The following is a 23,306-nucleotide window of genomic DNA, read 5'->3' as shown; positions in this document are numbered from 1 at the left end:
GCTGTACCTGTATCCAGTTCCACGTGTACAGGTTTACCTTCCAACAGCAGGGTTACCCAGTATTCATGTGAGCCAACTGCCATGGACAAGATGTGGAGTGGCACTTCTTCTTCTGACCAGGTGTCATTTTGATCATTCTGAGTCTACTCTACCACATATAGATTTTCCTTTTTGGTCCACCAGACAGCAGGTTTCTTATTCTCCGGTTTGTCTGTTCTGTTTGACTCTTCTTTCTTTTGTTTGCAGGCACGCTCAATGTGTCCCTTTTTGCCACATTGTTGACACACTTGGTCTTTACACCAGCATTCTGATGCAGGGTAACCCAGCTTTCCACAATGGTGACATTCCTGGCTCCCCACTGTCTTGTGGGTAGGTTCTTGTGACACCTTATGCACTCTGGTCGATGCACTGAGCTGTTGGGCTTCCTTTGCGGCCAGTTCCATACAGATTGCAATTTCAGTGACCTTCTGCCAGGTGAGCTGGGCCTCTGTTAATAGGCACTTCTGCATTGCTTCATTGTGCAGACCGCACACTAACCTATCGCATAGGGTGTCATTTAACACATCATTAAATTCACAGTGCTCAGCAAGCCTCTTCAGAGCTGCTACAAATTGCACAGTTGTTTCAGCTTCTTCTTGATTCCTTTTGTGGAACCTAAATCTCTCTGCAATTACCAGCGGTTTTGAAGAAAAACGTGCCTCCAGGATTTTCACAATGTCACTGTAAAATTTTGTCTTTTGCTTATCAGGGTGCACTAAGCTGAGCAATAAAGTATAGGTTTTAGCTCCTACAACACTTAAGAAAATGGGCACCTTCTTTGCAGCTGTATTTTCAATTGCAATAACAAAAAGCTAAAAACACTAAGAATATGTTTTCCATTCCTCTAGAGCCTCATCAATGGGTCCTGTAAATGTAGCCATTGCTGCCCCTCTTTTTTTTTTTCTGCTTTCTTTCTCTTGTCTTTTAGTGTCTTTTATTCATGTGTGTTGGGGTCATTCACACACTTGCTGGTGATTTCCATTCACTAGCACTGCTTTGTTTCTGTCTGCTTCACTTCGGCCAGAACAAAGCAGAGCCTGTTTTAGGTTCAGTTTGAACTGTCAGTGTAAACAGCCCAGTCCCCAAAACAGCAAAAAGGTTTTTTCTTACAATGACTTTTACTTTTTTGCCAGTGCAGCACAGATTGATCCCATCCTCCATCACCACTTTTGTTATGTTGAATTCCTTTTTATTGCTTGTATTCAGAGAGAGAAACCAGCACAGGATCACAGAGAGATGCAACACAGGGAGTGTCTTTATTGAACTAACACAAAAAAACCAACCAGGACTGGTTGAGCAATCCCCTAATAGTCTATCTCTATTGCTATGGCAACAAGCTAAGCTCTGTTGCTATGGCAACCTAGGCAATTAGGCAAGACACAAAATACACAACAGTTTGTTTCTTTTAAAGCCAAGCCAAGGGATTGAAGCCATTTCTCTCAAATAATTGGGCTATAAACCACTGCTAGATAAGAATGTTAGAATTTTCTAGCCTCTAAGGCTTAGACATTTTTCAACCTTTTAAAAATTAAAAAGTTAGTGAGGGACAAGAGCTGACCACTGAGAAGTTGAAAGGCACGCTGGTACAGATTCACTATTTTAAGCCTCCTTAAAACCAACACAAAACTCTACTAGAGGTTTGTGAATATCTGCACTATTGTTGACAAGGCAAGACAGAAATGAATGATTCCTTCAGCGTCTGCCCAGTGTGCGCACGCCAACTCTCACACCCAGCGCTCCCTCTTCTTCCACTACAGGGTTACTAATGAGCCCTGGTCAGAAATTTTCCAACAAAACAAATTGGCAATTAGTCAAACCCAAGAAGTTTTGTGACAACACGTTGCGTTAAATGAATTTTTCTTGAATCATGAGAAGATTTCCGACAGAAGCCTGTTATTTCCTTGCTAGCTCTGGTAATGGGCTGCTGGGGACAGTCCTGCCATGTGGTCTGCCCCAGGTCCAGGGACCCCAAGGATTCCTGGCTCCCAGTAGCAGAATGAAGAGCTTGGAACCCTGGGAGCCTTGGCTCTGACTGTGGCTTGGCTTCTAGCTCTGTGGCAGGGAGCCTGGAAGTCCTGAAAATGTTGGCTCTCAGGACATCCTGGCTCTCTGCTGCAGAGCTGGGAGCCTGAAAGTCCTAGGAGCCCTGGCTCCTCGCTTCCTGCCTCTGGAATCAGAAGTATGGCAGCCCAGGGAGCCCTGGGAGCCCCAGCTCAAGCCCTGGCTCTCAGGATCTAGGTTCCTGGCATCTCAGCAGGGAGCATGGAAGCAATAAAAGCTCTGACTGGAGGTGTGGCTCTCTGTGTTCCAGACTCCCAGCCACAGGGCAAGACTCCTGGGCCAGCTGGCTCCCCAGGCTGCCTGGCTCTTGGGCCAGCTTGCTGCCCAAGCTGTGGGAGTTGGGGAGCTAGCTGGCCTGGGAGTTTGGAAGCCCTTGGGGCTCTGTGGTCTTCCCTGGAGCTGGGGGACATTGGAATCCCCAGCAACTGCTGGTGATCTGAGGATCATATTTCTTTTTGGAAAGACTGTGTTTTCAAAATGGAAATGTTTGGACTCTCCGGTTTGCAGGGAATTTTGAAATGGCAGAGTTCCAGGAAATTCCAGATGTCAGCCAGCTCTAGTACTAGCAACATGCGAGCTGCCTCTTTCCCCCTCAGAAATAAAACAATAGATTGCAGTTGGCCCAGGAAGAAAGATTCCAAGTGCTTTAATGCTCATTGTCTTGATTAGGGATTGTAGATATGCACCTGAGACCTAGAAATATAGGACTGGAATGGACCTCCTGAGTCACTGTGGATCTGTGGTGATGATTATAAACCAGGACTGCTTGCATAGTATATCCCTTTATCCTACCCTTCTTCTGTCTCATCTGCTTAGGTTTTATTCTATTAAGGGCAGGGACCGTATTACTTTGTATAGCACCTAGCACTACAATAGGGTCCCATTCTTAGTTGACTTCTAGGTGCTCCCTCAGTACAAATAATAATAATGTTGGTGACATGTGTCCAATAACTTGGTAAAATATAGTGGTTCAATAAATGTGTCTGAATTTTATGGCTGATTTTTTTTATTTCTCCTTTCACTTATCTGTATCTTTCTCTTGATCTTACCCAGCGATTTCCCAGATCTGTTCGCTTGAGCAATCATTTAATGCTCTTGTTTGCCTTAAAAAAAATTAAATGCAGAGAAGCTTTGCACTTTTCCTTGTGGCTCTAAAGCACTACTTTCCGGCTAAGATTGTGCCTTTAGGGCCCTGCCCTACACTGGGGGAGAGTGCAGTGCTCCATTACCTCAGTGAATTCATGATGCTATGCACAGCTTCTATCTCTTACAAAATGGTAAGAGCCAGATTCTGTCCTGACTTACACCCTGGGCAATTCCTTTCATTCCAATTCATGTCAATGTAGTTCCAGTGATTGGGAACCACACATAGTTTCATGGGGGGGAGCTAGCACACTTCCAGTCTCTGGGCTCAAGTAGCAATCATGATAGGGCTGTGCCACGGCCCTGTAGCCTTTCTTTGGGTTGGGAGTGTGGCCGTGGAGTGAGCCCTTTGAAAACCCACTGCAGTTCTCCTGGAAATAGCCTGCTGAGCTTTACATGAGTTTGCTACATTCCCCCGTCCCTGCGCCTCTGTCTTCCCTCCGTGTGCAGGCTATACATTGAAGTGCTTACTTGCTGTTTATTCTGGCAGCATTAGCTTTCAAGGGAACTTTTCATGAGGGAGGACTATGGGCTGCAAGGTTTCTCCAGCACAAGGGAAAGAGGGCTGTGAGTAAATTTAAACTGAATGCCAAGTGCAGAGAGAGGACATTAATAAATAACACTAACAGCCATAACTAGATAAACCAGTAATTTACACAAAGAAAGCGTACGCTACATAAGAGTCCCTGCAATTGCATAACACTTCCTTCAGCCACTTGGCCTTTGAATTGCTACACATTCCTAGTGAGTTGCTGTCCTCCTTCACTTCCCAGGAGTTTATGGGGTCTGTTTGCTGGCGGAGGTGGATCTCATGCTCTCTATTGATCATTGGCTTGCTCTGAGCTGTTGCGAGGCATCACGATTTTGTGACATCGGTGGCTGTCTGGTTCAAATTCATTGTCCAATGGGAAATGACAGTTACAGCTTGGTATCCAGTGAGCCCCTCAGATAGTTATTTTGCCACATTCCTGCTTCACAACCTGCAGCGTGAGTTTATAGCTAACTACAACACCTCAGCCTCATTGGCTCCCTGGCCAGGATTCCCAGAGCTGGATTCAGTTACAAGCATTTTGACCTTTGATGTTGCCTGGCAATGGTCCTCAAGGGTAGACATGTATGCCAGTGGAGGGTAGCCAGAGTGCAGCACCCTTCACCCTCAGTATATACCTCTTGGAGGGGAGGTTGGAGGGAGTGGCACAGGAGCCGATTATGGCAGCTCTGCACCTTTTGGGAACTGCTGTATGCCAGGGATCCCATTCTGGATCCAGCCACTTTCCAATCCTTTTGCATTGCCAGCGTTGAATCTGATCCTATGTGTTTGTGATCGTTCGTGGGGCACTCAGGACTGAAGCAGGCCACAAACATTCATGAAAAACCCCATGTGGAACTAGTAAATGGATACAGACTGCTTCTCCCTCCCCTGTGTTAAATGGAAAACAGCCTTTTGTTTCTAGTCACAAACAGGGCACTTGTTATAATGTTGCTTTTTCTTATGGTTTAAATGGTTTTGATTGTTTGCCTCTGGTGGTTTCACATTGCAAGTCTTAGTATTGCGAAAGGCTAAACAATAGTCTTGCATTGCATCACCGGCTAAACAGGAAGGGATGACAACCCCCAAAAGGGCCATCATTCAGACAAGTTATCCACATGTGGCTAATTTTTACTCTGAGTCCCTAAAGCGTACTTTCAATATAAATGCATTATTCCTTAACTAGGTTATGCTTTATGGATAATTATCCTGTCAGAGGTATATGGTGTAGTGAGTCGGAGATGAGAGTTATTTGCCAAGAACAAGGAACCCTTTGCAAGGGGGTCTCTGTGCCATGTCTTCCCTTCTTTTCAGTTTGTGGGTCAATTTCTTGCTCTACATTACTCTTTTTTTTCTTCTCCTTGGCTCTAGGGTCCCCTATTTTTTCCTGCTTCTAAGCCCTTTCCCCTTGTTGTGTTTAAGGTTCCTCACTCCCTGTCTTCCGTGACCTTTCCACTGTATATACTGATATGGTCGCTTGCCTATCTACAATGCCTCCTGAGGCTGTTCATTGAATCACTTCTAACTTTCATTGTTGTCACTTGTCTTTGCTGCTGCTCCTCCCATCACCCCTCACCTGAGTCCATTCATTTGCACTTTCTATTTCCATCCAACTTGTCTGCCTGCCCACTAAGGATATGTCTACACTACGGTTGGAGGTGTGACTGCCACATGGGTAGACACACCTGAGCTAGCTTTGATCTGAATAACACGGGCAGCAATATAGGTCATACAAGCCTGTGCAGGGTCCTGGGGTGTACTTGAGTGGCTAGCTTATGCTGCTGTGGCTTCACGGCTATTGTTATTCAAGCTAGGCCAGGTAAGTCTACTTGTGCCACAGACATACCTCAGACCCTAAGGTATGTCTACACTGTGATAGAAGACACACAGCATAGCCGTGATTGGCCCAAATCAGCTATCTCAGGCTGGGGCTGTGAGACCATAAAAATGCAGGGTAGATATTTTGGCTGGGGCTGGAGCCCAGGCTCTGGGACTCTCCCACCTCATGGATTCTCAGAGTCCATGCTGCAGCCCTGGCCTGAATGCTTACACTGAGATTTTATTGCCCAGCAGCCAGAGCCCCAGGAGTTCGAGTCAGCTGGTCCAGGCCAACCGGGAGTCTTTTATTGCAGTGTTGATATATCCTAAGAGTTTAATCCAAAATCCACTGAACTCAGTGGGAGTCTTTCCATTGACTTCACTGGATTTTGGATCAGAGCCCTGCTTTCTAAAGGATTATGCTTAAGGCAGGCCACAAGAATGACTAACACTTACTCAGACATCCTTTCCCTCAGGCAACCTTAAGAAGACAGAGCGTTAGCCTAACGTCGGCTTTAACAAGGTTTGGATTTAAAATCTACCATATCCTGTGACTTTCTAACGAACACATTACAGTGTATCTGGGGGCATCAACGGAAAGAATCTGACATTTTCAGAATTGATCCTGTTCCTGTTAGAAATGCTCATTTAAAATCTTGCAAGAGACTGGGTTTTTTAAATTAAATATTAAACATTAGTCAGCATTGCTGCCTCTGAATTTCCTTTATATAGAATTCCCCTTTAGTCTCTTTCTTAATCACTGCCTTAGGGCTCGATAAACCTTGTTTTAGATCTTTTCTACCTGGTGTGGCCGTGTGGTGTTTGGGGGTGTGAACTATAGAGCACTCTAACGTGTTGTGCTCTAAATGCCAAATGTAAATCCTACTGGTGCAAACTAAAAGATACCTAGTTTGCATTGATATAGTCCTGTTACAAAGAGAAAATTACCTTGTTTCCTGGTGCTTTTTTTGGGGGGAGTGGGGAGGGTCACTGCAGGGAATCTAAGCAATTAGGACTGCATCTTGCTCAAGGACGTCAGACAAAAAGTAATAATTAATGATATGTGAGATTTACAGGCCAGTTTTAAGACAATTAAAAATCCCAGCTCTGGAGAATGATGCCGGGGAGGGGAGGGCAGTTGTCATTTGTCTGGCTGTACTATGCAGTATGTGGTGCCAATAAGCAATGGAGTTCTGAGGTGGTTGTAAGAGAAAATGCTGAACTTTCACTCCTGCTCGAGCATGCAGGAGTGAAATCAGGAAGGCCATATCACTATTGCAGTTGCAGCTAGCAAGGGATGTAAAGGGTGACAAGAAGGATTTCTACAGGTATGTTAGTAACAAGAAGAAGGTCAGGGAAAATGTGGGCCCCTAACAGAATTGGGGTAGCAACCTAGTAACAGATGATGTGGAAAAAGCTGAAGTATTCAATGCTTTTTTTGCCTCTGTCTTCACAGACAAGGTCAGCTCCCAGACTACTGCACTGGGCAGCACAGAATGGGGAGGTGGTGAGCAGCCCTCACTGGTGAAAGAACAGGTTCAGGACTATTTAGAAAGGCTGGACATGCGCAAGTCCATGGGCCCGGATGCAGTGCATCTGAGGGTGCTGAGGGAGTTGGTTGATGTGATTGCAGAGCCATTGGCCATTATCTTTGAAAACTTGTGGCGATTGGGAAAGGTCCTGGAGGATTGGAAAAAATGCAAATATAGTGCCCATCTTCAAAAAAGGGAAGAAGGAGGATCTGGGGAACTACAGACTGGTCAGCCTCACCTCAGTCCCCAGAAAAATCATGGAGCCAGGTCCTCAAGGAATCCATTTTGAGGCACTTGGAAGAGAGGAAGGTGATCAGGAACAGTTAGCATGGATTCACCAAGGGCAAGTCATGCCTGACCAACCTGATTGCCTTCTATGATGAGACGACTGGCTCTGGATGTGGGGAAAATTGTGGTCGTGATATACCTTGACTTCAGTAAAGCTTTTGATACGGTCTCCAACAATATTCTTATTAGCAAGTTAAAGAAGTATGGGTTGGATGAATGGACTATAAGATGGAGAGAAAGCTGGCTAAATCATCGGGCTCAACAGGTAATGATCAACGGCCTGATGTCTAGTTGGCAGCTGGTAAACAAGCAGAGTGCCCTAGGGGTCGGTGCTAGGGCCGGTTTTGTTCAACATTTTCATTAATGATCTGGAGAATGGGGTGGATTGCACCCTCAGCAAGTTTGCAGATGACACTAAGTTGGAGGGAGTGGTATATGTGCTGGAGGGCAGGGATAGCATACAGAGTGACACAGACAAATTAGAAGATTGGGCCAAAAGAAATCTGATGAGGTTCAACAAGGACAAGTGCACACAGTTCTCCACTTAGGATGAAAGAATACCATTCACTGCTACAGACTGGGGATCGACTGGCTAAGCAGCAGTTCAGCAGAAAAGGACCTGGGGGTTACAGTGGACAAGAAGCTGGATATGAGTCAACAGTGTGCTCTTATTGCCAAGAAGGCCAACGGCATATTGGGCTGCATTAGTAGGAGCATTGCCAGCAGATCAAGGGAAATGATTATTCCCCTCTATTTGGCACTGGTGAGGACACATCTGGAGTAGCATGTCCAGTTTTGGGGCCTCCACTACAGAAAGGATGTGGACAAATTGGAGAGAGTCCAGAGGAAGGCAACAAAAATGATTAGGGGGCTGGACCACATGACTTATGAGGAGAAGCTGAGGGAACTAGCTTGTTTAGTCTGCAGCAGAGAAGAAAAAGGGGGGATTTGATAGCAGCCATTAACTACCTGAAAGAGGGTTCCAAGGAGGATGGAGCTAGGCTGTTCTCACTGATAGTAGATGACCGAACTAGGAGCAATGGTTTGAAGTTGCGGTGGGGGAGGTCTAGGTTGGATATTAGGGAAAACGTTTTCACTAGGAGGGTGGTGAAGCACTGGAATGGGTTACCTAGGGAGGTGGTGGAATCTCCATCCTTAGGGGTTTTTAAGGTGTGACAAAGCCCTGGCTGGGATGATTTATTTGGGGTTGGTCCTGCTTTGAGCAGGGGATTGGATTAGATGACCTCCTGAGATCCCTTCCCAACCCTAATCTTCTGTGATTCTATGAACTTGCATCGTAAAATCTATAGGATGCAGAAACGGAGAAGTCCTTTTCAGGCAGTGCTCCCTAATGCCTGGCCATCCCTCCAGAAAGTCAGGGGGCAAAGCGGAGCCCACAACTGAGAACTTTCCACACAAACTGTGATGGCATCTGTTCCTCGTAATTACTTACATACCAGTTTTGACTTTTCAGAACAGAATAGCCATCTATGTGAATTAATAGGCATTAAGGGCTAAGGCCTCTGTCCAGACTCAGACTTCCAGCAACAGTGGAGAGGCTCCTAGGTTGCTAATGTAACTGTAGGGAGGCAGGAGCAGACTGGTGGCAGCTGCACTCCTCTGCAGCAGGAAATTGGGCTGCTAGTTCTATGAAGTCATAGATCCACTGGCCTCGTCTCACCCCGACACCATCTGTGTGGTGGGATGCAGAGAACTTGCCATAGGGCACAGCTCCTCAGCACGCAAATGCAGGGGGACCCACATCCTGTTCCCCCTACATAGCAAGCAGAACTGCATGGCTTCTATTGCATCTAGTGTCTTTGGTGGCCCTTATTTGGACCGTAGGATTTGGCTCTAGAGATAAACGTGGGAAAAGTTTTGCTCCTACTACATCAGGCAGCATAGAGGATTTTGTTTTTAAAACAACCTAACAAAAACAATGCCGTTCAAATGAAGCCAGTATTAGTATTTTGTGATCAGGGCTGACAAATAACATCTGGTGTCTTTTAATTGCCCAGAGAGGACCAAAACTGCACTCACTAATGGCCATGCAACTTTACCATTTTAAATGACTTAGAGAAGATGCTAAATTGACAGCACTAGATTTAAAGTTGTACAAAAATTATAAAATACTTCTCCATCCAGCAGCAACGTAGTACTTTTTCACTATTTTCTGAAAAGGAAAACTGTTTTGGAGTTTCACCTCGAATCAGCTGCTGTGTTCCATGAGAAGAAAAAAGGCAGACTTTAAAAATTCTTTCGACAATGATTTTATGCTGAAAAGTAGTACAAAAGGCAGATATTCTGAGACAGGGATAACCAATGGTTGGAAAAACAGTAAGTTTGCTATCGCCTAGGAGAAGAAATGTGTATTGTGCGCATGAACAACACTACAAGTTTTAGGTAAGGTTGCAAAGGAAAAAAGAAAGTGGTAAGAAAGAAAAGAGAAATAAAGAAAACAGGGAAACATAAGAAAAAGAGAATGAATTATCTCTAGGCCTGATCCAAAGTCTACTGAAGTCAGTGGAAAGACTCCCATTGATTTCAATAGGCTTTGGAATGGGACCCAATGTACCTAAGGTAAAGATCCCAAATGCTCTTTTACTTGTCACTGTATATTTTGCTGTGTATATGATTTTCTCATACAAGGCTGTCTCTGTTAAGACATAGTCCATTTTTGTACAGCTGGCATTGCAACAGTTGTCCAGTGTTGTAGTATCATAACTTTGGCTACCCCTAGGGTCGCTCAGATCCATGTGGGTTTCTTTTCTGTTTGATTTCCTTCCCAGTTCAGTCATATGAAGAGGGCAGAATTCCTCAGAACTGAGGAGTGTAATATTTTAAATCCAATTTATTCCCAGAACTTTGTTTTTCAGAATTAACAGAGTTCCAAAAAATCCTTGGACATATGTTTATAATTTCCCCTAACGAAAGAACACCTCCAGTGTTCTCCAGAACTCCTTAGAACTAAGCCATACGCTTTACTCACTCCAACAGAGCTAATATGAAGAGATCTTTTTCCTGGATGTCACTTGAACTGCCTCATGTTTAGATGACAGCTTTATCTGAGTGATTCTCAGCTGCTCATCTTAGAAACTAACAACTTAATTTTGCCACAGTCAAGAAAGCTTTAGTGTGCGGCTTTCTGAGCAACCAGAATTAAAATGGGAGGCATATAGCAGTGACTACATCAGGGAAAACTCACTGGGTTAGATTATAAGAAGCCCTTCGTAGGTGTGCATGTGGAGGGGGAAAAAGGCTCAAGAAACTCCCCACTACTACCACTCTTGTTGCCTCTACACTGTGGCTAGCGATAATCCTTGCACTGCTTGAGTGCAAGGTCTGCACTAGACTAGTGCTGACATTGGCCTATTGAAATGCATTCATCACCATGTGAAATAAATACAACCAGCCTTTTCCACCCCCTCTCCTCCATCCATCACAGACCCCAAAACAAGGAAAAGTCTACCTGGCCCACTCTTTTTCCAGCTGATGCTTCTTTAGTGATGGTTGCTCCTTGCAAATCACTGTCGCCTTCTGTAAACTGCAGTAATATTGCTTGACCAGTTTATCTGTAGATGTAAATGTGTCATGAAGTAAAGTGATTTTTCTCTCTTACTTTCTGGCAGGGTAGGCAAGGAGATCGTGGGGAACCAGGTTATCCAGGCATCTCTGGCCTGCAAGGCTCACAGGTAGCAGAAAGAAAGGCTGTTATTTTACATGACATTTATGGAGAAAGCATACTGTTAGGTTCAATTTTTTTGTTCAATATTTTGTTCACACCAATTTCAAATATTCTGAGTGAAATTCTGCCCTGACACATCCTCTTCCTGACCCTGCTGAAATCCATGGGCCAAATTCTGCTTTCACTTTCCATGAGTGTGGTGCCCATTGAAACCAGTGGAGGCGAGTGAATAACAGAAATAATTTTCCTGGTGAATGTAGCCACTTTTCCTGCATATGGAATATCATCAGCCAGATGGCAATTTTCTCAAAATGCATTCTCAATCAGGGCATAGAATTAAAAATGTGTTATATTCTCATGTATACAAAAGAACATTTCCTAATGTGCTCTGAAATAGTATTGCAAATAAAGAGAACTAATTTACACTGGGCAAGCCAAATGAGAAGTCTAATTTGTGATGTTGTGCCCTTGATTTCTTTTTCTAAATGGTCTGTGTTTGCATAGACATTTAGACCCTGATCCAGCTGGCTGCTCCATGCAGGCAAACCCCCGACATGCACATAGTCACTGATTCCAGCTGTGCAGAGCATTTTGGTAATTTGCAATGGGTCCACCTTTCAATGCAAATTAGCAACATTATACATTTTTTTTAAATGCTCTTTTTCCACCAGGGTTCAAGAGGACCACAGGGGGTCAGAGGCTCTCCAGGACCACAGGGCTTACCAGGCCTTCAGGTTAGTTTTAAAGAGTATGCCCTTATTTTGCACCTTATGCTTATCTGCTTCTCAGCAGTGTTTTTTTTTTTTTTTTTTTTTTACAAATTGTATTTGTACCTCAATAAATAAGGTCTGTATAAGTGGAGGATTTTTTTGTTCTAAGGCCTAGTAATGAATATCCAAATGAGAGTTACTAAGTTATTGTAGACCTTGATAATTTGGTGCCAAAATAATGGACTTGAAAGTGAGTGTTGGTTTGTAAATCAGGAGAGAAGAGCAACTTTGTGTTACTGAGCTCTTTCATGGTAACAGGGAAGTATTTAGGTTCAGATTATACTCTCTGTTATACTGGCATATGCTGGAGTAATTCCATTGCTTGCTCTAGACATACACCGGTGGAACTGAAGGCAGACTCTGACCATTAGTTAGTAAGCGGTTTCATTTGGGTGTGGCTACAGGGACTCACCCATGAGATTCAATGAATACGATGAAAGAATGGGGGGAACATAGATTCTGTGGCACAAATTCTGTTCTCGCTTACGTTGGTGTAACACCATTGACTTCAATGGAGTTATTGTGTAGTTACACCAGTTTAACTCAGTCAGGATCAGGACCAATCTTTCAAGATTTAGGAGTACACTTCACTTTTGTATGATGAGACTCGTGCTTTCGGATCCAGTTATGTTGTGTATGCTTTAACAAATAATATTTAAGGAATATTGGAAATCTCAAAGTATTTACATGGAAAAGAGAAAAGAATTTGCATGGTTCTCTTTTACACATCACTGTTGCTACGGTTCCTGAAAGCTTTGAAAAATGCCAGTAGATGGGCCAAATGTAATGAATACTTTTAGAGCTATTCCAAGCTCTGGTGAACGTTAGCCATTAACTTTTTTTTCTAATGCACCCTTTTATTTGTGTTTCTGATTGTAGGCTAATCCAGGACCCCCAGGTGCAGCAGGCTCTCCAGGGAATTCAGGGCCTACAGGATCAAAAGTAAACATTTTAAGAAGTGCTTGATCACAGTTATACTTTGCACTCCTGTGGCAACTTTCATTCAATGATTTGATTGCACTTTTGAAGCATAAATTACCCCCACAATTCCCCCCTTTGAAATAGGTAAGTATAATTATAGTTTACATATGGATAAGTATGGACAAGGGAGCTAAGGCCCAGGTATTTAGGCACTTATCTCCCATTGATTTCAGTGGGAGTTAGGTACCTAAATATCTTTGAGGATCTGGGCCTAAGTGACTTATTCAAGGTTGCCCAGTTAGTGGCAGAACTACAGTAGGATGATAAATGTGGAACCTGACTACCAGTTTCTTGTTCTAGCCACTAGATATCTTGATTCCTATTCTGACCTGGGCATTCTCAAAAAGCTCCTGTATGCTGGGGGACAGGTGTAACCCACAGATGATTGTGTTACAGTTTCCCTTCTGTGCCCAATCTACAGATTGTTTCCATTACCAGCCCAGCTAGAAAACCTTAGCTCTTTAGCTCAAGCTGTAAAAGTTTATGGTTTTACCTCTGGAGGTCCTCATATTAATCCCCTTTGTGTCAGTCAAGATGGTGGATCAAGTAGGAATCCACCAAGTATGTGTACCGTGGGGATGATTAGGTCCATAGGATGTTAGACCAAATGGTTTGAAATCCACATTTTTGGTCTGATGTTGCATTAGGTTACTTTGATTTATGATTTGTTTATTTGAAAGACTTTTTAGTCCCTAATTTCCTTTAATTGAATTACCTATTGTTGTGTCTTTTATAAGTATTCTAACTCTATTAAAGAAAAGCAATAGTATCACTTATACATACTGTTTCATCCAAGGATTTCAAAGTACTTTACCAATATTGCTTATCTAAGCCTCACAACTTCTCTGAAGTAGGTACTGTTAAGATAAATTTTTAGAGAGGTAGACAAGAGATAAAGATAGCAGAAGTGGGACTATCAAAGCTGGAAATAGAACCCAGGAGTTTTGACTCCCTGACCTTAGTCTGTAGCCATCAAATAATGCTGCTTCCAGCTATAATGAGTCACTGTCTAAGAAGTGTTGTGGCATACTCTGTCTCCTCAGTCTGGCTATATTATTTAATTGGCATGGTACTTGCTAGAATAAATTGAGTCACGAGAAAATAAAAAGCACAAGGAGTCCAAGTAGAACTGCAACAGAATGCAACCGAATTAAGAACATATTTCACAATGACAGGTTGAATAATTCAGTTCACTCCAACATCACTTGTGTTTCATGCCAGTAGAGCTCCAATCAGGTTCCTACTGTGATTGATACATTTTGAAGGCCTTATTCAGGCAATTTTCCCACTGGTAACAATGGTTAGTTTTGCAGAGTAAGACCTGTGGGATTTGCCTCCATGTGAGCACAGTGTTGTCTGACTTTGTCTGTGCCTTTCAGTTCCTATGAGAAGAAGCCCCTGTAAAAGCTTTGAGTCTTGTCTGCTTTTACAACTTGCATCTTTTAATCTGCAGAAAATGCAAGTGCGGCTCTTAACCCAGTGACCAACTCCTTTGTACTAAAAGCAAAAATGCTCCCTGGAAGTCAAATGTAAAAAGTGTAATATCTTTTGTGTTTAAATTATAATAGGGTGAACCTGGAGATCCTGGTGAGAGGGGGCTGCTGGGATCCATCGGCCCAAGGGGCATGCCTGTGAGTCTTGCTCCTCTGATTCAGGTTCTCTGTGTTAACTACTGGGAGTTGGAAGGCTTTGCAGTTCATCTCATTTTCTTTTTCATTCTGGTTTTTTCCATCCTGGATATTTTAAAATCTTTTTGCTCAGTTTTCAGTCTTCCCACTAATGTCACTGCCATCTTTGCAGTTTTATGCCAGAGGCTGGACTAGGTGATCATCAGTGGTCTTTTCTGGTCTCAGCGTCTGTGAATCTTTATTCTGTTGCAACGAAGACACTTGCGTTTTTCCCCCGCCATCTATCACATATAAGAGCAGAACAACTGCTTCTTGCCTTCAAGCCACCATCTTACAATCATATTTATTTGGCCTGAAGTCCCAGCAAATGAATGTGCCCGTCAAGATGCCATCTCTGTATTGGACATATCCTTCCCTGCTTTTTAGAGCTCAAGGGCAAAATTCTCCTCTCATTGTGGATTGGAGAGAAGAATTTTGCCCTCAGCCCCCTGAAGGAAGAGAGAAAATGTAAGTGAGATGCCCTGTAATTCGGAGAGGAGGATGTTAGCCTTAGGCTGCATCTTCTTTTGGTGCCTTTTTCTACTGCTGCTAGACTGTGTCTGTGATGCCCTTCATCACACAAGCAGCCATAGCTGCTAAAGGCCCAAAAGCGTGAATGCTCCTTTAGGCCAGTGGAATATTGAATTTACAGCTAATTCTACATTTGAAACTAACCAAAAGTATCTTTTCCAACCTGTGCAGGGCCTAGATGGTGATGATGGCTATGGTCCTGCCGGAAGCAAAGGGGCAAAGGTGAGATCAAGCGGAGGTCTCAGTCATGCAATGTCATTTCTAATAAGATACCAGCTAGATTTGTTTGTCGTAACAAAGGAAATTTCTGACATTGTTTGAGTTCCTCCCCAGAAAGCAAGTGGCTAATCCTACCCCCGGTCACATATACCTCTATATCAGGCTTTCTGAACTGGGAGCTGCAGTGGTGGAAGTTACCTCCAGTTCTGGCACCGTGGCTCCTGGGACACTGCTTTGGTGCAGACACTGTTCACAGACTCCAGCAGTCATTAAAGGCTGGATAGAGAGTTGTCCTTCAGTCCCGAGTAAGTGGTGACATGTATCTGTGTCCTTTCAGGAGGAGCCCTGGGAGGGAATTGTTGCTCAAAGAGGCACCATTCCTTCTTTGTTGTTGGGATAAAAGGGAGAAGTAAGTTTACTTTATTTCTTTTTGGGATACAACTTACTTCTCCTCGCCCAGTGCTCCCAACCAGCTACTCTAGCTGGTAAGTGGAGGGCAGAGCCATGGCTCTTCCCATCCAACCAATTTGCTCATAGAGAGAAGTATTGGGCAAGCTGCTATCCTGGCTATGGTGGTGGGAGAGCAGTAGCTAGCTGAGCAGCCATTACTGTGCTAAACAAGGGTATAAGAGGAAAGAGGGAGGGAGGGACTTACATCCTCATGCTCAGTAAGTAAGAGCTAGGGACCATCTAGTGCTAAGTTACTATTTTACAAAAATAATTAAATAATCGCTTCTAAAATATAGAAACAATTTACAATAAAAGATCCAAAGTAAAGGCCAGATCCTCAATTGGTATAACGTAATGTAACTCAATTGGAATCAATGGTTAACTCCTCTGTATTAGTTGAAGATCTGGCCCTCTAATCTGTGAACTTCTACTCAGATATTTGTATTTAGTATATTTGTTTTTTTTTGTTTTGTTTTGGGTGTGGAGACGGAAAAGGGGAAGTTTGAGCAAAAACAACTAGTGGCACATTCTGACTCAATTTCCTTCCCCTAGTAAACAGAGAGATAGCAATGATTCTCTAATAAAAAATGTGTAACAAATTACAGTGAACCATTTGAAAAACAATCAAACCATAACATTTTACAATAATAATTCAAAATAAATAAAAATGCCATAATATTAATTCCAATCATTATGCATATTTTTGTCTCAGAAAACCCCCCAGAAAACCCTGCATACAATAAATGCTGATAAAAAGTTTCTGGACACCTTCTGGACACTGAAAACTGGATTTAAGAAATAAGAGAGGGTATCAACAGACAATATTATTATAATAGCATGTTCCAATAACAAATCTGAGGGGAATAGATGAGTATCAATCTCAGAACTTGCTCCATTGAATCTGGTTTCTTCTGTGTAAAATTTTTCTCTGGTTCCCCCCAACAAATGTTCTACTTAAAGGTCATAAACAAAAAAGAGAGAGAAGGAAGGACAAACATTTGGAGGAAGTTTTTCCAAAAATATAGAAAGAATCTAGAAGCACCCACTTTAGCTGTTAATAGTGATACACCTCTCACATTAAATTCTGGATAAAGTATCTTGTGCACAAATAGCCTGAAGCGTCTCAGTCTCATTCTAAGCATGCATTAATAATTCCCTTTAGTTCACATGTAAACAAATGACCTGCCAGGTGCCATATTTCTGGTGTCTTTTATTCTTGGCAATATTCTTAATGTCCTGGAGTTTTCCTTCCATTAAGAGAAAGAGAAAACTCCTTTGTAATTTTCTGCTAGGCATATTCATCTAAATAACAACACTTTTTACCAGTTTGCTGCAGTTAGCCTGAGCTCTCTTAAGGGTGATAATGGCAGCTTGATAGAAATTGCTCCCTGGAAGTTCTGAATACATTTATATTGGTTACATTACTTAACTCCTTGATAACTACCTTGGGCCTTGTCTATCTGAGAATTTCTCTCATTTAATTTAAATCTGTTTTAAAATGATTTAAACTGGTACAAAAACTTATGTAGAACTGCTTATTAGAATTTAGTTAAAGTCACTAATATAGCAACCTGCATGGAGCTTGGAGGGAGAAGCACAGGTTGCAGGAGGGAAGAGTTTGGAGGAGGCACTGGAAGTCAATTTATGTGTTCATGGCCAGAATTCTAGCTGTAGTTGCAATATCACTGTAAACAGTTCTCTTAAAAAAGAGCCAGTTTAGTTTTACAAGCATGGAGTTCTTTCATGTTATTACCCAGCATGCTGTACATGGAACAAGTAATGAATAGACCAATTACCAGACTGGATCAAACCGAAGGTCCATCTAGTCCAGAATCCTGTCCTTGACAGTGGCCAGCACCAAATGCTCCATAGGAAGGTGTAAGCCTTGCAGTAGGCAGAAATGAGATAATCTGCTCCCCACATATATCTCATTCTACTCTCTGTATACTAGATATTAGCTTAAATCCTGAAGCATAAGGTTTAATATTTCTTGCAAAAAAATTGTTATTAAATATGTTAACTCTGGATATTCTTGTTACCATTGTAAAATATCATTCCCTTTTTGAACAATTCTTGACCTCAACAACTTCCTGTGGCAATGAGCTCCATAGGGAGCCAGGGCTCCATACACTCTCCAAACTTTCCCACCCTTTTTGGGGGAGTAAATGGATAGCAATTTGCCTAATCATTAGGTGAGCTTGGCCAGTCCTGCCTGAACCTTATGTAGGCCATACAAGGCTTCAGTTTTCCCTTTTCCCCAACTTTGTGCCTGGTTAAGGGTGAGGCAGAATGTAATCCAAAAAAAGATTGGGATCCTCCTAACAGCAAAGAGAACAACCTTAAATATAGTCATCTACAAAAGTTACTATAAATTGTACAGATTCACAAACTAGTTTACACTTTATTAAATGCAATGTCCTAGAAAAACAAGCCTTCCATGCAAATGGCAATAAATCATATTATGGTAGCATCATGTTAGAAGGATCTATTGAAGGAGAACAATCATTATGTCCAGATTCATAAGAGTAAACTTCCTAAATCAGACACATGCGTGGGACAATCTTACAAAGACAGAGTCAATTCTACCAGTTACTTTAGTATCAGGGAAGGATGTACTTTAGCTCTGACCGGTACTCATGAAAGCTATGACATTTCTTAACTGCAGCCAAATAGCATGCAATAATTCCCTTCCTTTGAAAAACATAAAAACAACAACACAACCCTACTTCTGATCTAACCTTTGAAACTGAATGCCCCCCAGTGATTTGTATCAGGGAGGAGCCAATACATTGGTACCATTAGGAAATTGCTCCTGGAAAGTGAGATTAGAACCATATACTATAGTACTGTGATCACTAAAAGAGAATTCCACTTTATTTCACTAAGAAAAGAAAATTAATAAAACAGTAATTAGAAAAGAAATAAGAACTGTTAGAAATACTTAAATTGCTGTAGCTTTTAATGGGTAGAATGGACTGGTGTCACTTGAGGACAACTGAGGCTGAGAAATGGCTGCTGTAGCTCTAAGAAATCTTTAAATTGTTTTTAGATTTAAAAAAAAGTTTCTTCAAATAAGAAGCAGTGTAAAGGTTAATAAAAATTTAAGGCCTGTTTCTCTTTTCCCCCAATATCAGGGAGAATCTGGATTCCCAGGATACCCTGGTCCTCAGGTACAATAGAATGGATATTGCCTTCTTTTGGTATATATTGCTTTGGACTGTGTGTGTCTTTTTTTTTTTTTTGGTAGCCTTTGCTACAGAGATTCTGGTTTTGTTTAAATTATAGGGAGAAGATGGTGATCCAGGCAGCCAAGGAGATAGAGGATCCAAAGGAATTCGAGGAAGAAGTGTGAGGATAATAAACACTTACTCTTTCCGATAAGTACATGTGAATAAGATTCCTAGAGTTTAGTGGCTCCTAATCAGAAAGGGATTGAAAATCATCCTCATTGCTTTATTGCTTCAAGGTCTAAGGGGTGTGATGATCTCAGTCATTAATGTTCTTCACTGATTTCTATTACTTGTGAGGGCTCTTCTGTATTGTATACTACTCCATCTTTATTTTAACTGCAGTAGCTGTCTCCCCAACTGGACTTCAATGAAGCTGTTCAGATTTTCCTCAGCTGTGGATCTGCCTCCATGTCTGTCCTTATAAACATTGAATGAAACAGAAAACTTGACTTGAGTTTCTATTTTTAGGGTAATGCTGGCTTTCCAGGCTCAGAGGGAAATCCAGGGGACCGAGGGCCACAAGGACCACAGGTAGCACATTAACAATTTAAAAAAATAAATAAAAATGAATATTAACCTAATGATCTAGGATTATTGACACATTTGACAGTGTTTCTTACAATAAAATGTAATTAACTGATCAGGCATGCATAGACAGATATACCTTGCCTTCAACTATATCCAGGAAAACCTGCTGGAGTCAGTGGACTTGCATGGGTTTAACGGAGTCTTTTCTGTCAGGGAAGATAAAAATTGATTACAATTTTTTTTAAATCAAATTGGATTATTTAACTTAAATACATTTTTCTTTTAAAAAATAAACCTGTTTAAAATTAAATTTGAAATTATGACAACTTGTGTTATGCCCAAAGTTTACTATAGTCTATTAAAATAATTTAAATAAATACATGAAATACTGCATCAATGAGCCCACCTCAAATTTTAAAAAGTTAAAGGATGCTGCTTTTTAAATTATGTACACAATTGGGTGAAAATATCATTTATTTATTGGGAGTTAGACACTTTATTAGAGACAGTAAAGAGCTTAATTATTTATTAATATTATAATCTGTTTAGGTATCTAGTGGGATTTTCAAAAGTGACTCTACATCTTTAAGCACCTATACCTTTGAAAATCTGATCTGTGATGACCCAAAACAATCTGTGAATTCACTTACTAATTTAATGCCATCTTTGTTTAATAAATCAATTAGTTTAAATGCAAAATATGTTTTGTTAAAGGTACTTCTATTCCTTATGTTCCCAACACATTAGATAGTTTTAGTTAACAAATAAAAACAGTGCTGTTTTTGTACATTTTAATAGAATTCCTATTTCCATCCAAATACAGTTTGACACAAATCCCAAGTAAAAATATGAACCATGTATTAACTCAGTAAACATGTCAGTGGTTATACCAACCTATGAGAATAATAATAATAGCTAGCTCTTACATGTATCTCAAAACACTTTATAAGGAGGTAAACATCATTATCTCTATTTTACAAATGGGGGGACTTGATACATGGAGGTCACCCAGCAGGACCAGTGGCTGAGCCAAGAATAGAATGCAGGTGTGATACGACCCATGCCCAGGGTTGCCAACTGATAATGCAAAGGTCAGGGAAGGCTGCAAAAGGAGAGCAGATTCTCCCCACGCTGGTGGGTGACACTGAAGCCTGGCTTCCCAACCAGCCACTAACTGCTTCTGATTACCCCGCGCTGGATATCACGAAGCCAGTTCACAAATGCCCACAGCCCCCTTTACTGCATTTCAGCTCCAGGCTCCCAAATCAGCACCAGGTCCAGCAAAGAGACCAGTTACTTAAACTCTCTGCTCTTTGCTAAAAGGTTCCCTCTGACCCCAAAGGGTCAGCCACAGCACCAGATCAATATAAGTTTGGATCTTACCTAAAATACCACGCTGGCAGCCAATCCTTTAGTATCTAAACTAAAGGTTTATTGTACAAAGAAAGAAAGAAACGATGAGAGAAATGTTAAAGGGTTAAAGTAAATCACAGATATACAAATGATTAAAAGTCCATATACTTCAGGTTTCTGGAAGAAATGTGGATTTGCAGGCTTGTGTAGTTCTCTCTGGTTCACATCCAGTACCTGGATGGGTCTAGGTCCTTCGGTTCAGTTGCAAGATGAATTGGTCCAGAGATAGGTGTATGTCTGCAGCTGGACAGGAACAAAGACCAGATGGTTTCTCTGGCTTGATCTTATAAACCCCCTCCTCTGGCCATGCGGCCTGTGGGCAGTCACAAGACCCAAAATGGAGTCCATAGTCACATGGGCCAATCCTGGTGACTCCTCTGGTGTGCCTGGGGTCCATAGTCACATGGGACAGTCCTGATGCTTCATCAGGTAGGCTGCCTGCAATGGAGTCCAGGGTCACGTAAGCAGGTTCTGGTGACTCAGTGGTGATGCTGGCCTCTCCCTCAGGGTCCCTTGCACCTGGGAATGCCTTAATGGGCCATTACGCAGGCCATTGTTCTGCAGCCTTCCTATCTGGGGTTTTGCCCAGGCAGAACAGTTTGAAATACAGATATCTCAAATACATCTATAACTTCCATTTCAAATATCACACATGAACATAAGTATTATTATCTTACTTAGCACATTATAACCTTCCTAACAGTACCTGACATGGCATATCCCACATGGATTATTATGATTCTGCCATACTGATGTCACCCAATATACTAAATGCCCCCCCACTCAAGCCAGTCCGCATGACACCCCCAACGCGAGACTGGTGTAGAAAGGAGTAATCGGAGCTCCTGAATACACCTCAGGGGCCTCCCTTATCCAGACAGCATGACAGCAGGTTTCTTGAATCCTAGTGCTCTCTCCACTACCTCACACTGCCTCCCTAAAGAAAGAATGAACTTTTTTTCGGAACTAAGAATTAGATCAGTCACCATTTTCGAAGATAAGAAAAAATGCAAAAATTAAGAATCTGAATAAATGTATGTTAATCTGTATAATTGCTTAAAAATGTGTGTAGAGATTGTGTATCCTCCTATTTAGGAAAGAGAAGTATCAAATTTAGTGTAAAGGCTGAACTGAGTTGCAAAGCAACATTTTTTAATGGTTACCAACCAACAACATGAACCTTTTTAAAAGAAAATAACTAAGTACAAATGCAAACCCAGATTAAAATCCATTATTTAAATTAAGGTTTCCTCCTTGGGGATTTTAGATAATAATTAAAATTGGTGATTTAAATCACTTTTATTTCAATCAGTCCTCCCTATTTTGTCCTTATGGGAATCTGTTGCCTCACACTGGACCAGGATCCTTGTGGGGAATCAGGACGTGGGGTTCCCTCTGTGAAGGTTGTGGGAGCTGCCTGTAATATTTTCTGAATATTATATTTTCCATTGGCTAGTTTTATTGTTATTGTGGTGTTTGCTATTTGATTACTAAGGTTAAATTTAGGCATGGGTTACTTTGCATATAGACAGGAAAGAGGACAAACATTTCTGGTAGCTACACATTCACTGATACTTAAAGGGACAATGCAGGTGTTGATCACTTTAAAGATTACCTCTGCCATGCTGAGTTCAACACTCCTGGCTTGACACAGAGGAGGGGGGAATCTATTCAGAATGCTGAAACAAAAAACTTTAGAGTTCATAGAAACAGAAGGCCCTGAAAATTAGGAGAAAAGGAGGCAGAGACTGCTGGGTGCAGACTGTCCAGCTAGTCCTAGAGGTAGGAATATTTGGATAGGTGAGACCTGCCTACACTTTAGGTAAGATAGATGCATACAGACTGTTCTGTTAAACCCTTTTTCTTATTATGCTGTGTTTCTACTGATAAGATTAAACAATACTTTGTTTTGAAAAGGCTGTTTGGGTCACTATTTCACACACTGGTCACAGGTCTCCAAGAGGAGTCTTGCAGGGCATCCAGATACAGTTGGGCCTGCTAACCAATCAGGGTTGATACACAGGGTGCTGTACACCGGCACCAGGTCTGAAAGGGGGAGAATAAAAGGATTCCATCCCAGAGAGGTGAAGGCAAGAGGCCTGTCACCTGGCAGGGTTGCCCTCAGGCTTGGTCTCCACAGGCAGTGGCGGTTGACGGGTGATATGCAAGCTACATAATGTAGCTTGTGTATCTCCTGTTGGCATATTTACATTTACGTAACGCGGTGTCGTCACTGCGCTGCATTGATGGGAGATGCCCTCCTGTCAACGCTGCCTTACTCCTTTCGGGGAGGTAGTTTAACGGAGTCAACTACAGAATGCTCTCCAATTGACTGAACAGGTCTACATAGACCTGCTCAATCGATACCACTGCATCGTTCCTTGCTGGTGCGACAGTGAAAACATACCCTCAGAGACTCAGA

At 42.1% G+C, this 23,306-nt stretch overlaps 1 protein-coding gene across 1 annotated transcript in view; it reads left to right on the top strand.

Annotated features, from left to right (window-relative positions):
* Window positions 1–23,306, top strand: part of LOC137162209 (collagen alpha-4(VI) chain-like) — an 82,764-nt gene that overhangs the window by 44,275 nt on the left and 15,183 nt on the right. The window contains 8 exon segments of the mRNA XM_067561794.1: window positions 11,040–11,102; window positions 11,767–11,829; window positions 12,745–12,807; window positions 14,415–14,477; window positions 15,216–15,266; window positions 18,848–18,883; window positions 18,999–19,061; window positions 19,412–19,474. Of these exon segments, the coding sequence (XP_067417895.1) occupies window positions 11,040–11,102; window positions 11,767–11,829; window positions 12,745–12,807; window positions 14,415–14,477; window positions 15,216–15,266; window positions 18,848–18,883; window positions 18,999–19,061; window positions 19,412–19,474 (465 nt within the window).

The sequence above is a fragment of the Emydura macquarii genome, unplaced genomic scaffold (genome assembly GCF_026122565.2).
Source record: "Emydura macquarii macquarii isolate MOO-44397 ecotype Brisbane River unplaced genomic scaffold, CSIRO-AGI_Emac_v2 contig_2422, whole genome shotgun sequence".
Classification (NCBI taxonomy): Eukaryota; Metazoa; Chordata; order Testudines; family Chelidae; genus Emydura; species Emydura macquarii.
Note: the sequence above shows the minus strand (reverse complement) of the source record. Positions and strands in the feature narration are given on the sequence as shown.